General features: G+C 42.8%; 1 protein-coding gene across 1 annotated transcript in view; it reads left to right on the plus strand.

Annotated features, from left to right (window-relative positions):
* The window catches only part of LOC110491049 (espin), a 119,737-nt gene that overhangs the window by 13,733 nt on the left and 93,154 nt on the right, over positions 1-12,850 (plus strand). Inside the window, exon 3 of the mRNA XM_036946772.1 lies at positions 8,107-8,293. Within this exon, the coding sequence (XP_036802667.1) occupies positions 8,107-8,293 (187 nt within the window). The remainder of the gene's footprint in view (positions 1-8,106; positions 8,294-12,850) is intronic.

Consider the following 12,850-nt stretch of genomic DNA (forward strand, 5'->3'; position numbering starts at 1 on the left):
ATGAAACCACGTTCTATTTTAGTTCTTGGCTACACAGATGTCGCTTGACGCACACGAGCAGTTTGGATGAAATGGTTGAATAACGTATACATTTATTTTGCATACAATGCTGGTCAGCGTGTTGGATGCCTATACAATATGTATTATGACTGGATATTGCGATTTGATGTTCCAAACATATTTCTCACTATACAGTAGGTCTGCTGCAGAGAGGGAGCTTGAGAAAATACAAAAATAACATTTATCTTTTAAAAATGTTTATTTACTTTTTATGGGCCTGGGCTCATAAGGCTGAATCAGTGAATGTGTCCTCCACTGTCATCCTGTCTCTCAACAAAGCTAACAGGATGAGTCTCTGCTGATAGTGCTACTGGAACATAAGGGACGGGGAAAACCGGCAATAAACCTCTGCGAGATGGTCACACACAGAGTGAACATGTTTCACAATCAATTAGAGCAGATTAAGAGCTTTGCCAGAGCTTAATTGCAGAATGTGGTCAAGGGAGCCACAGCGACAGGGCCATAAAATAAACCTTTTAGACTAAGGGACAGTGGGTGAACTTTCAACTGTGTCTCTCGCTCTCTCTGGGTCTAAAGTGTAGGATTTGGATTAGCCTAATGCACTCCCACTTTTCTGTATTGCTTTTTGTTACAACTTCAACTTTCTAACAAGGTGTATTGTTGTCTGGGTTTATCCAAGTCTGTTAACCACTTGATGTTTATCAATACCTTTTCAATCGCTCTGGATAAGATTGTCTGCTGAATGACTGAAATGAAATATACCATTTTGGCCAAATAGATAGGCACCCTTGCAGTTTTCTCAAATAATAATTACCTAGTTCATCTAAAAATCTTTTGAAATTGAACATTTTGGTCACCACACCTTATTGGATTTTCTACATTGCAGCACAGATTTTATTTTGTAAACATAAGTTTACAATTTTAATAATATTAAGACAGAATTATTGTCATTCTGGAGCTAGTGCCTGGTTGCACAGTCTTTGGCCAAGAGAACTACAGACAAAATGCATATTGTAGCACCTTTCTACTGACAATTTGTCCCACTTTTCAGCAGCAAACTGCTCTAATTCTTCAACATTTGAGGGGTGCCCTCCAACAACTGCTGTTTTCAGATCTCGACATGAGATCTGAATCACATCCAAAACTTAACTCTTTGCTGGCCACTCCAGAACAGTACAGCATCTTTTTTTAACCCTTCCTGGGTGCTTTTTGATGTGTGTTTGTGGTCGTTGTCCTGCTGGAAGACCCACAACCTTCAATGGAGCCCCATTTTTAGACACTGGGTTGAACATAGAACTACAAAACACCTGATAATGTGCCGATTTCATGCCCTGCGCATGTTCAAGGCCCCCAGTACCAGAGGCAGCAAACCAACACAACTTTATCAAACCTCCCCATCTTTGATTGTAGGGTCTTTTTATGGAATGCTTAATTTGGTTGTCAGTAAACACACCGCTGATCTGTACTGCCAAAGAGCTCAAATGTTTTCAATGGTCCACTGAACATTCCCCCCCCCCCCCCCCCAAAATGTAGGCTTGTTTACTGTTGGTGGGATTTTGAGTGTCTCCCTCAGCAGTGGGATCTTCCTATGTTTACCAATGCCCAAATGAAGTGTTCAAATAAAAGAACACCCTCCCTCAAATATGGGGGAGGTTCGATAATGCTGTGGGGTTGCTTTGCTGTCTCTGGTACTGGGGGCCTTGAATGTGTGCAAGACCAAGGTGTTTTGAAGTGCAATTTTCAAACCAGTGTCCAAAAACTGTCTCTGTTGAAGGTTGTGGATCTTCCAAAGGACAACAACCCCAAACACACATCAAAAAGCACCCTGGAATGGTTCAAGTAAAAATGCTGGATTGTTCTGGAGTGAACAGTGAAGAGTCTAGATTTGAGTCACATCCATAACCTATGGTGTGAGCTGAAAACAGCAGTTTGTGGTGGGCACACCTCGACATTGAATCAAAGCAGTTTTCTGCTGACGAGTGGTTCAAATTGAAAGTAGAACATTGCAGTAAGCTCATTGATCGCTACAAGAAGAATTTGTTGGCAGTTACAGTTGAAGTCGGAAGTTTACATACACATAGGTTAGTCATTAACTCATTTTCCACTCCACAAATTTCTTGTTAACAAACTATAGTTTTGGCAAGTTGGTTAGGACATCTACTTTGTGCGTGACAAGTAATTTTTCCAACAATTGTTTACAGACAGATTATTTCACTTATAATTCACTGTATCACAATTCCAGTCAGAAGTTTACATACACTAAGTTGACTGTGCCTTTAAACCGCTTGGAAAATTCCAGAAATGTCATCATGGCTTTAGAAGCTTCTGATTAGGCTAATTGACATAATTTGAGTCAATTGGAGGTGTACCTTTGAATGTATTTCAAGGCCCACCTTCAGACTCAGTGGCAATTTGCTTGACATCATGGGAAAATCAAAAGAAATCAGCCAAGACCTGTAAAAGACATCAGCCAAGCCAAGACCTGTAAGGAATTGTGAAACACCTTAGCCAAATACATTTAAACTCAGTTTATGTAAACTTCCGACTTCAACTGTATCTTGGCAAAAGGCTATACAACCAAATAGTAGGAGGATGGAATCCACCCAAATATTTAGGGTTTCTAGATCCTTTCACAGCATTATATGGCTGCGTTGAGACACTGACTAATCAAAGCCCGACCATTGTGTTGCTGAATTGTAATAATGATTGTAAATGTACATTATGCCAGGGCTGTTGGTGGACACAAAGTAACCTAATTTGATGTCCCTCTAACTGCTGAGAATGCCTCTGCTGATCCAACAGCTATTGTATGCAGTTATCATGTGCTTATGAACCAGAGTTATACTGTTAGCATTGAGGCCTTAGTAGGAAGACCACTGTGTGCAGCTCACCCTGCACTAACATAAATAACATGAGCATGTCTACTTCTGCTAAGCTTCCCAGTAAAGCAATGAAAACAATCAAGCATCCCAGAAAAGTGCTAAAAATAGCCCACGTTAACATATGTAGCATAAGAAACAAGGTTCATGAAATCACTAAGTAAAACATGCAGAAGTAGACATGCTCATGTTATTTATGTTAGTGCAGGGTGAGCTGCACACAGTGGTCTTCCTACTAGAGCACACCGGCAGGTTAGAGCATTTGGACTAGTAACCGAAAGGTTGCAAGATTGAATCCCCGAGCCGACGAGGTAAAAATCGGTTCTGCCCCTGAACAAGGCAGTTAACCTACTGTCCCTAGGCTGTCATTGAAAATAAGAGTTCTTAACTGCCTGGTTAAGTAAATATGTTTTCAAAAATAGTGGCTCCTTCTTTAAAAGTTGGGGGTGGGGGGGGGGGGGGGGGGGGGTTGGAGCATTATGCTTTTGGGTCCCAAGGATTATATACGACCAATCATATAGAGTGGTTCTAATGGTGAATTTGATGCGAGCCCACGTCCCTGGTGACTTTCTCCAACGAAGATGGCTGAAAAAACATTACATTGGAAGCAAATGTAAGTAGTTATGTCATAACGAGTCAAGCAAAACATTTACAATTGAGAGAAATAAGTTAGTTAATGTAGAGACAAACGATTGTACATGTTTGTCATAAAGGTAATTTACAAAAATGCTATTTCATATCCAATACCAGGTGTATCAAACTCCAGTCTTTTGAATGATGCTGTGTCTGCATGCATGTATTACAATTATTCACTTCAACAGTGTTTACCACTCCTGGGACATCAATGATTACACATTGTAACTTTGCAATAGACTAGAAACATGATTTAAGGCTATTTTGTAATTCATATATACAGAAAAAAACAGTACAGCATGCCCACAATCTTGTTAAATGACGTGTGGAAGAGAGCGAGGAACAAGATGCGAGTAACAATCCAGGCTTTGCTCTGAGACCGGCATAATAATGTAATGAAACAACATGGAGCAGGTTTCAAACCCTCAACATTGTATCCCAAAGTCCAGCACGCTATCGACTGTGCCCAAATGTATTAATTGCGGTTGGGGCCAATTATGGGAGTGCCATAGGGTTGGGGCCGTGATTGGGAGTGCCATAGGGTGGCGTACAATTGGCCCAGCGTCATCCGGGTTTGGCTGGTTTAGGCCTTCATTGTAAATAGGAATTTGTTTTTACAGTTGTTCCTCATTTAAAAGTTGCAAGCTTACACCGCGGGACTTTCAGGCACCCAGCATCACGGGTTCATTAGAAAATAAGAATTTGTTCTTAACTGACTTGCCTGGTTAAATAAAGGTGTTAAAAATAGTGGTTCCTTCTTTAAAAGTTGCGAGCTTACACTCCGTCACGGCTTCACTGGCTTCCAGACCACTGCGAGGGAGGGGGGGGGGCAGGGGTTGGAGCACTCATTATGCATTTGGATCCCAAGGTTTTTATATGACCAATCATATCGAGTGATTCCAATGATGAATTTGACGCGAGCTATCTGTCCCTGGTGACTTTCTTCAGCAACGATGGCTGACAAAACATTACGGTGAAGCAAATGAAAGTAGTTATAACATCATAACGAGTCAGGCAAAACATTTATAATTGAGAGGAATATGTTAGTTAATGTAGAGACAGACGTTTGCATATTTTTTGGGGCATAAAGTTAATTGACGAAACTTGCTAAATAGCGATTTATCTGACTAGCTAACATTAGCCAGCTAGCTAGCTAGTGTTATGATATGAGTATGAAATTGTCATTTGTGTTTAATGTTTTAGGGACTCCTGAGAACCAGTAAACCAGGCTGTCGTCTTGTGAAACAGTGGATGTAAAGAATCTAGTTAGCTAAAGCATTTACTGCAAATGTAATGTACAATTGTGTAAGCTTGCCTTGCAATGCAGCTGATGTAACCTAGCTAGCTAGCTATTTACTTATTGTGTAGTGGAGGATAAAAATAACTGTACGCCTATGGATGTGTAGCTAGCTACAATATGTAGCCGATCTGTGTATGGACCCTAAAACGTTAGGTCCTGAACTAATATTCATACCAATCTATGAACCTCAGCTATCATAGTTGTAAGAGTAGGGGTGTTAACCCTGGTGTCCTGGCTAAATTCCCAAGCTGTTCCTCATACCATCATGGTCACCTAATCATCCCCAGCTTACAATTGGCTCATTCATCCCCCTCCTCTCCCCTGTAACTATTCCCCAGGTCGTTGCTGTAAATGAGAATGTGTTCTCAGTCAATTTACCTGGTAAAATAAAAAATAAAAATCCAGTTACAATCAGGAATTCCTCAGGGCAGTTGTCTATGCCTTTTTATTTTTCTCAGTCACTACTAATTTTACCAATTACTTTACACATTTTTCTCACAATCTTGTTCTCCAGAGTGCCGCTGCAGTCTAAGAAACTGCATCTGTGTTAGAGGCGTCACTGCAGACCCTGGTTTGATTCCAGGCTGTGTCACAATCGGCCGTGATTGGGAGTCCAATAGAGCAGCGCACATTTGGCCCAGCGTCATCCGGGTTAGTTTGGCCGTGGTAGGCCATCATTGGAAATAAGAATTTGTTCTTCACTGACTTGCCTAGTTAAATAAAAAAGAATGACATGCCAATGGCTTTGAATATTTGGGACAAATCATTCACTAGACCCTAATCCTCAACTAAATCTTGTAATAAATCATGTGGAAATTGAGCAAGTTGAGGTGACTAAACTGTTTGGAGTAACCCTGGCATGGTCAAAACATGTTGGTGAGAAGTCTGTCCATAATAAAGTGCTTATCTGGCTCTTTAACAACAGTATCAAAAGGCCTACAGCCCCGAGTTTTGTCTCACTTGGACTACTGTTCAGGCATGTGGTCAGGTGCCACAGAGGAACCTTGGAAAATTACAATTAGCTCACAACAAGGCAAAACAGCTGGCCCCTAAATGTACACAAAGAGCTGCCATTAATAATATGCATGTAAATCTCTCATGGCTCAAAGTGGAGGAGAGATTGACTTCATCAATACTTGTTTTTGTAAGAAGTGTTGACATGCTGAATGTCCATTTTCATTTTTTTATTTTTTTAAATACTAGCACAGTGGTAGCATGAGACGGAGTCTACAACCCACACAAGTGGCTCAGGTAGTGCAGCTCATCCAGGATGGAATATCAATACGAGCTGTGGCAAGAAGGTTTGCTGTGTCTGTCAGCGTAGTGTCCAGAGCATGGAGGCGCTACCAGGAGACAGGCCAGTACATCAGGAGACGTGGAAGAGCCGTAGTAGGGCAACAACCCAGCAGCAGGACCGCTACCTCCGCCTTTGTGCAAGGAGGAGCACTGCCAGAGACCTGCAAAATGACCTCATTTTGACTTGTTTTAAGGACATTACATCAAAGTTGGATCAGCCTGTAGTGTGGTTTTCCACTTTAATTTTGAGTGTGACTCCATGGGTTGATACATTTGATTTCCATTGATAAGTTTTGTGTGATTTTGATGTCAGCATATTCAACTATGTAAAGAAAAAAGTATTTAATAAGAATATTTCATTCATTCAGATCTAGGATGTGTTATTTTAGTGTTCTATTTTTTTTGAGCAGTGTATTTGGCCGCAACTGTACCTGTTGAGACTAAGGGTGCAGGCCACAGCAAGCTAAACTGAAATAGTAGCACCTAAATAATTGAGAATGTCAAAAATGTAAGTGATTTTTGCATTAGTATGACCATGTAAAGCCATCTTTCTCACACAAAGGTTGATCTGTGTGTGAGATAATCTATGAAATAATGATAAGATTGGCCTTGAAGGGGAGAAGGGTGTGTATTTGTACACTGTACATCCAGTAATAGTGGAGGCAATTTCAAGTTGACTAATTGATAGCTTGAAAAAAATAGATATATATTAGGTGTGTGCGTTTGTGGGACGGTGTCATCTATTGTTGCACTTTGTATTGCTACCCTCTCACAAGGACAAGCCCTTTGAAATCTACACCTGTACTCCAAAAGCACTTCCTTTACAGGAGTGCCTGAGTCTGTTTAGGCTAGAACTCAGTCGTCCCCCTTGTCATGAGGCATCTCAAAAGAGCACATGGACATCTTGGTGCATTTTTTCTCCAGTAGTATTTGAGGGGGGTTGTGTGAATGTTAGTATATAAGCACCAGCCCCTTTCCATAAACCTATGTTGTTCTCCCTCTCCAGACCCCGGGATGCAGGAGAGCTCTTTAGTTACACTTTAGTTACACTCCTGAATAATGCAGTTGTCTGCCCACTTCCTGATGACAGAACTGCAGGTCCCTTTCCTGTGGTGAAATATTTAAGGGGTGATTGTTTTGACCTGGAGCATCACCCCAAATCCAAATCCTCGGTCACACCTACTGTTTGGAGTTTTGTCATGTTTTTGAGACACAAAACAAAGTGGGAGGCTTACTCGGTCAAGTTAGTTGTTGGCTTGGGTTCTATGTTGTCTCTGTCCGGTGAGGTGAAACGGGGTGTCCTTTACCCCTCCCCCTCTTACCCACCCCACCTGTCCCCCGTCCCTCCCTCCATTTCTGGCCTGTCACCACACTGCTGCCTGGTTAATCCTGGGGTAGTGAGGAGCAGAACCAGCGGGGCGGTAAGTCTCTTAACGGGCTCATTGCCTGCTTGTCAGTCAGTGTCCAAATAAAGAAAGGCCTTATGGGATTTAGAGGGGAAGCACTTGTTCACTGCTTGACCTCCCGCTGTGACTAGGAGATCTGGGGCAAGTGTGGGAATTGTCATCGGATGGTATATCCTGTTGGCCTTTGGGGAACTGTGAGAACATTGAGGGTGGAGTTTGGCTCCAGGGGGTGGAGTTGGCTCGATGTGCTAATCAGAATACTCCCCCAGTCTTGGTGACTTGGACTGGAGCCTCATGGAAAGGCTACTTAGGGTTCCAACTTTGACCAAGCCCAATCTGAGGGTGTTATGAAGTTATTGTTGACCTGTCAGTGATTAGATTAGTTTAGGTATTCAGAACCCCCCCCCCCCCCCACGAATAGCATTAATGCCCAAGTTTTGGCAACCGAATACATGTTTATACACTCTTCTTGTCTTACAACTATTTTGGGTGTTGTTCAAGAATCACAATGTAATTTTACATGGTAATTCATTCAATAAAGTTGAATACAGGTCTGTTAATCCTCTTTTAGCGTTGTCAATTCCCAAACAAAGAATGGTGCCACACCCCTCTACCTGGCCTGCCAGGAGGGCCACCTGGAGGTCGTCCAATACCTGGTGAAGGACTGCGGGGCGGAGCCGAGCATCAGAGCCAATGACGGGATGACACCTCTGCATGCTGCCGCCCAAATGGGCCATAACACTGTCATTGTCTGGCTGGTAGGTCATTGTCCTGATTCATACTGTCTGCTTTTGTCATTTCTTCTACTGTATTTGTTGTACTATTGTATTGTGTGTTTGGGTCCTAGACAAGCACTACATTAATCCACTGTGGGTGTACATAGGGCTGTTGCAGTGACTGTATTACTGCCACAGCGGCAGTCATGAGTCTTGACCGCAGTCAACATCCACGTGACCGTTGAGTCATGGTAATCTCCTCCTATGCACTCTGGACATGTTTTGGTAGTACCCAACTTTCTAAATACCATCAGGTCCTAATGGCCTGGTAGTCAGGGATCTATTATCCATCCATCAGGTCCTAATGGCCTGGTGGTCAGGGATCTACTGTCCCTCCATCAGGTTCTAATGGGCTGGTACTCAGGGCTCTTGTCCCTCCATCAGGTCCTAATGGCCTGGTACTCAGGGCTCTACTGTCCCTCCATCAGGTCCTAATGGCCTGGTAGTCGGGGATCTATTATCCGGCCATCAGGTCCTAATGGCCTGGTACTCAGGGATCTACCGTCCCTCCATCAGGTCCTAATGGCCTGGTACTCAGGGCTCTATTGTCCCTCCATCAGGTCCTAATGGCCTGGTGGTCAGGGATCTACTGTCCCTCCATCAGGTCCTAATGGCCTGGTAGTCAGGGATCTACCATCCCTCCATAAGGTCCTAATGGCCTGGTACTCAGGGATCTACCATCCCTCCATCAGGTCCTAATGGCCTGGTACTCAGGGATCTACCGTCCCTCCATCGGGTCCTAATGGCCTGGTAGTCAGGGATCTACTGTCCCTCCATCGGGTCCCAATGGCCTGGTAGTCAGGACCTGATGGAGGGACAGTAGATCCCTGACTACCAGGCCATTAGGACCTGATGGAGGGACAGTAGATCCCTAATGGCCTGGTAGTCAGGGATCTACTGTCCCTCCATCAGGTTCTAATGGGCTGGTACTCAGGGCTCTATTGTCCCTCCATCAGGTCCTAATGGCCTGGTACTCAGGGATCTACCATCCCTCCATCAGGTCCTAATGGCCTGGTACTCAGGGATCTACCATCCCTCCATCAGGTCCTAATGGCCTGGTACTCAGGGATCTACCGTCCCTCCATCAGGTCCTAATGGCCTGGTAGTCAGGGCTCTATTGTCCCTCCATCAGGTCCTAATGGCCTGGTAGTCAGGGCTCTATTGTCCCTCCATCGGGTTCTAATGGGCTGGTACTCAGGGCTCTTGTCCCTCCATCAGGTTCTAATGGGCTGGTACTCAGGGCTCTATTGTCCCTCCATCAGGTCCTAATGGCCTGGTACTCGGGGATCTACTGTCCCTCCATCAGGTCCTAATGGCCTGGTACTCGGGGATCTACAGTCCCTCCATCAGGTCCTAATGGCCTGGTAGTCAAGGATCTACTGTCCCTCCATCAGGTTCTAATGGGCTGGTACTCAGGGCTCTTGTCCCTCCATCAGGTTCTAATGGGCTGGTACTCAGGGCTCTATTGTCCCTCCATCAGGTCCTAATGGCCTGGTACTCGGGGATCTACTGTCCCTCCATCAGGTCCTAATGGCCTGGTACTCGGGGATCTACAGTCCCTCCATCAGGTCCTAATGGCCTGGTAGTCAAGGATCTACTGTCCCTCCATCAGGTCCAAATGGGCTGGTACTCAGGGATCTACTGTCCCTCCATCAGGTCCTAATGGCCTGGTACTCAGGGATCTACTGTCCCTCCATCAGGTCCTAATGGCCTGGTATTCAGGGCTCTATTTTTCCTCTAACCACTGACATAAATGCAATAGAAAATCACATCAAAAACTGATCATCAAACAGTATCATGCTTTTAAAACTCACCTCACTGATGATCAATTTGAAAAAGTTCAACAGCCGGTTGAAACTGAGTGGAAAACGTGTGAATGTTGTTTCAAGGCCTGACACGGAACCCAAACCGGCAGCGTGCGTGTGCGCCATCGTGCGCACATTTATTTTGTCCCCCTACACCAAACACGATCACGACACGCATGTTAAAATATCAAAACAAACTCTGAACCAATGACATTAATTTGGGGACAGGTCAAAAAGCATTAAACATGTATGGCAATTTAGCTAGTTAGCTTGCACTTGCTAGCTAATTTGTCCTATTTAGCTAGCTTGCTGTTGCTAGCTAATATGTCCTGGGATGTAAACATTAGGTTGTTATTTTACCTGAAATGCACAAGGTCCTCTACTCCGACAATTAATCCACACATAACTGTCAACCGACTCATTTCTAGTCATCTCTCCTCCTTCCAGGCTTTTTCATCTTTGAACTTTCATAGTATCACCACGAAGACCGGCAAAACAGTTCATCTTTCAATCACCCACGTGGGTATAACCAATGAGGAGATGGCACATTCTTCTATAAACCAATGAGGAGATGGGAGAGGCAGGACTTTCAGCGCAATCTGCGTCAGAAATAGAAAGGAGTTCTATTTTAGCCCTTGGCATCGCAGACGCTCGTGGGCACAAGCAAGCAGTGTGGGTGTAACAATTGAATAACATGGATATCTAAATGTATTTTGCGGCGCATGTGAGACATGTTAGACAACGAAATGGACAGCGCTTTCTAAGGTCATGATTCATTGAAAATGCTATTTGCATATTAGAGCTTATGCATACCTCAAGCCTAAAAAAAAAGTTGAATTAAAATAATTGTGCTTTTTTTACAGTACATAGCCTATGCATGGGCAGAAAAACATTTTAATTATATTTTAAGATTTCTTTGGTACATAATTGGTCTAGCCTGTATTCTAAAATGAACACATTTTAGTAATCACATTAGTGTCGACTGCGTTATTATGTATACTGGATGGACTGGTTACATTATGCTATGCTCCTAACTTTCTATTCATGAGTCTGGGAGAGAACGTATAGATAGTCCTATACTGGATGGACTTGGTTACATTATGCTATGCTCCTAACTTTCTATTCATGAGTCTGGGAGAGAACGTATAGATTGTCCTATACTGGATGGACTGGTTACATTATGCTATGCTCCTAACTTTCTATTCATGAGTCTTGGAGAGAACGTATAGATAGTCCTATACTGGATGGACTGGTTACGTTATGCTATGCTCCTAACATTCTATTCATGAGTCTGGGAGAGAACGTATAGGTCTAGGCAATGCTGTTGGTTCATTGATTGTGCAGGGTGGCTTACAGAGTTAGCCTACCATTATAGTGAATGTGATTTTTAAAAACCTAGTAAAAGGGATGTTTTTTTATATTTTCATTATTTATAGGCCCACACATTTACCTTTTTAGCTACATCATAACTCACGACCGTAGGTTTTCAGCGGAATATCACATAGCGAGAGGCTGCATGCTCCTCAAACAGTGGAGTGAAACAACCGAAGTAGACTATCCAACATGATTGAAAAGTGAATTGGTAGGAAAGCGGCCTCCATTCGCTATTGACTGCATACAGATGACATGTCTTTTTGCACCTGACCCTTTGAGAATGGGCCATTCTAAATCGCAACTCATTTGATATATTAGTAATATCTTGTCTGCTAATTGAACAAGCCTGCAGCCTATGGCCCATAGCCAGATAACATACAATAGGCCTGCTCATATTCTGTTCTTCTGAAATACATTTATGTCATGTTTCTTTAGACCTGCCTAAAATAATGGGTTCATTGTAATGGTGTGTATGAAATACATTTTTTAAAATACTTTTTATTTTTTAATGTAGATGTTAGAAAAGGCACATCAGCGGCTTGAATGAGTGGAGGCTTGGAGATGCTAAACATGTTTATGCTAATTAAGGGTCAGTTTTTTGCATGCCAATCAGCTGACAAAATGTCATGATGCCACAGACCTACATGTACTTTAGTACCCTTGTAACCATAAAGGACTTACAGTGCCTTCAAAGTAGTCAGACCCCTTAACTTTTTACACATTACATAACAGCCTATTGTCTACTTATTAGTCAAATTAAAGAGATACAGTGCCTTCAGAAAGTATTCAGACCTCTTGACTTTATACACATTTTGTTACGTTACAGCCTTATTCTAAAATAATTGATTAAATTGTTTTTCCCCCTCAGCAACCTACACACAATACCCCATAATGACAAAGCAAAAACTGTTTTTTAGAAATTGTTGCTAATTAAAAAAAAAAATAACATAACTGATCACATTTACATAAGTATTCAGGCCCTTTACTCAGTACTTTGTTGAAGCACATTTGGCAGCAATTACAGCCTTGAGTCTTCTTGGGTATGATGCTACAAGCTTGGCATACCTGTCACGGTTTTCTTGGTGAGAAGGAGAGTCGGACCAAAATGCAGCGTGGCTATTGCAATCCATGTTTATTTAAATAAAGAAACACGAATCTAAATACTAACACTACCAAAACAATAAACTTAATGAAAACCGAAACAGCCTATACTTGTGTAAACTAACACCGAACAAGGACATCAGGACACTAAGGACAATCACCCACAAAACCCAACACCAAACAGGCTACCTAAATATGGTTCCCAATCAGAGACAATGACGAACACCTGCCTCTGATTGAGAACCATATCAGGCCAAAC

Source organism: Oncorhynchus mykiss, chromosome 16 (assembly GCF_013265735.2).
Source record: "Oncorhynchus mykiss isolate Arlee chromosome 16, USDA_OmykA_1.1, whole genome shotgun sequence".
Lineage (NCBI taxonomy): Eukaryota > Metazoa > Chordata > Actinopteri > Salmoniformes > Salmonidae > Oncorhynchus > Oncorhynchus mykiss.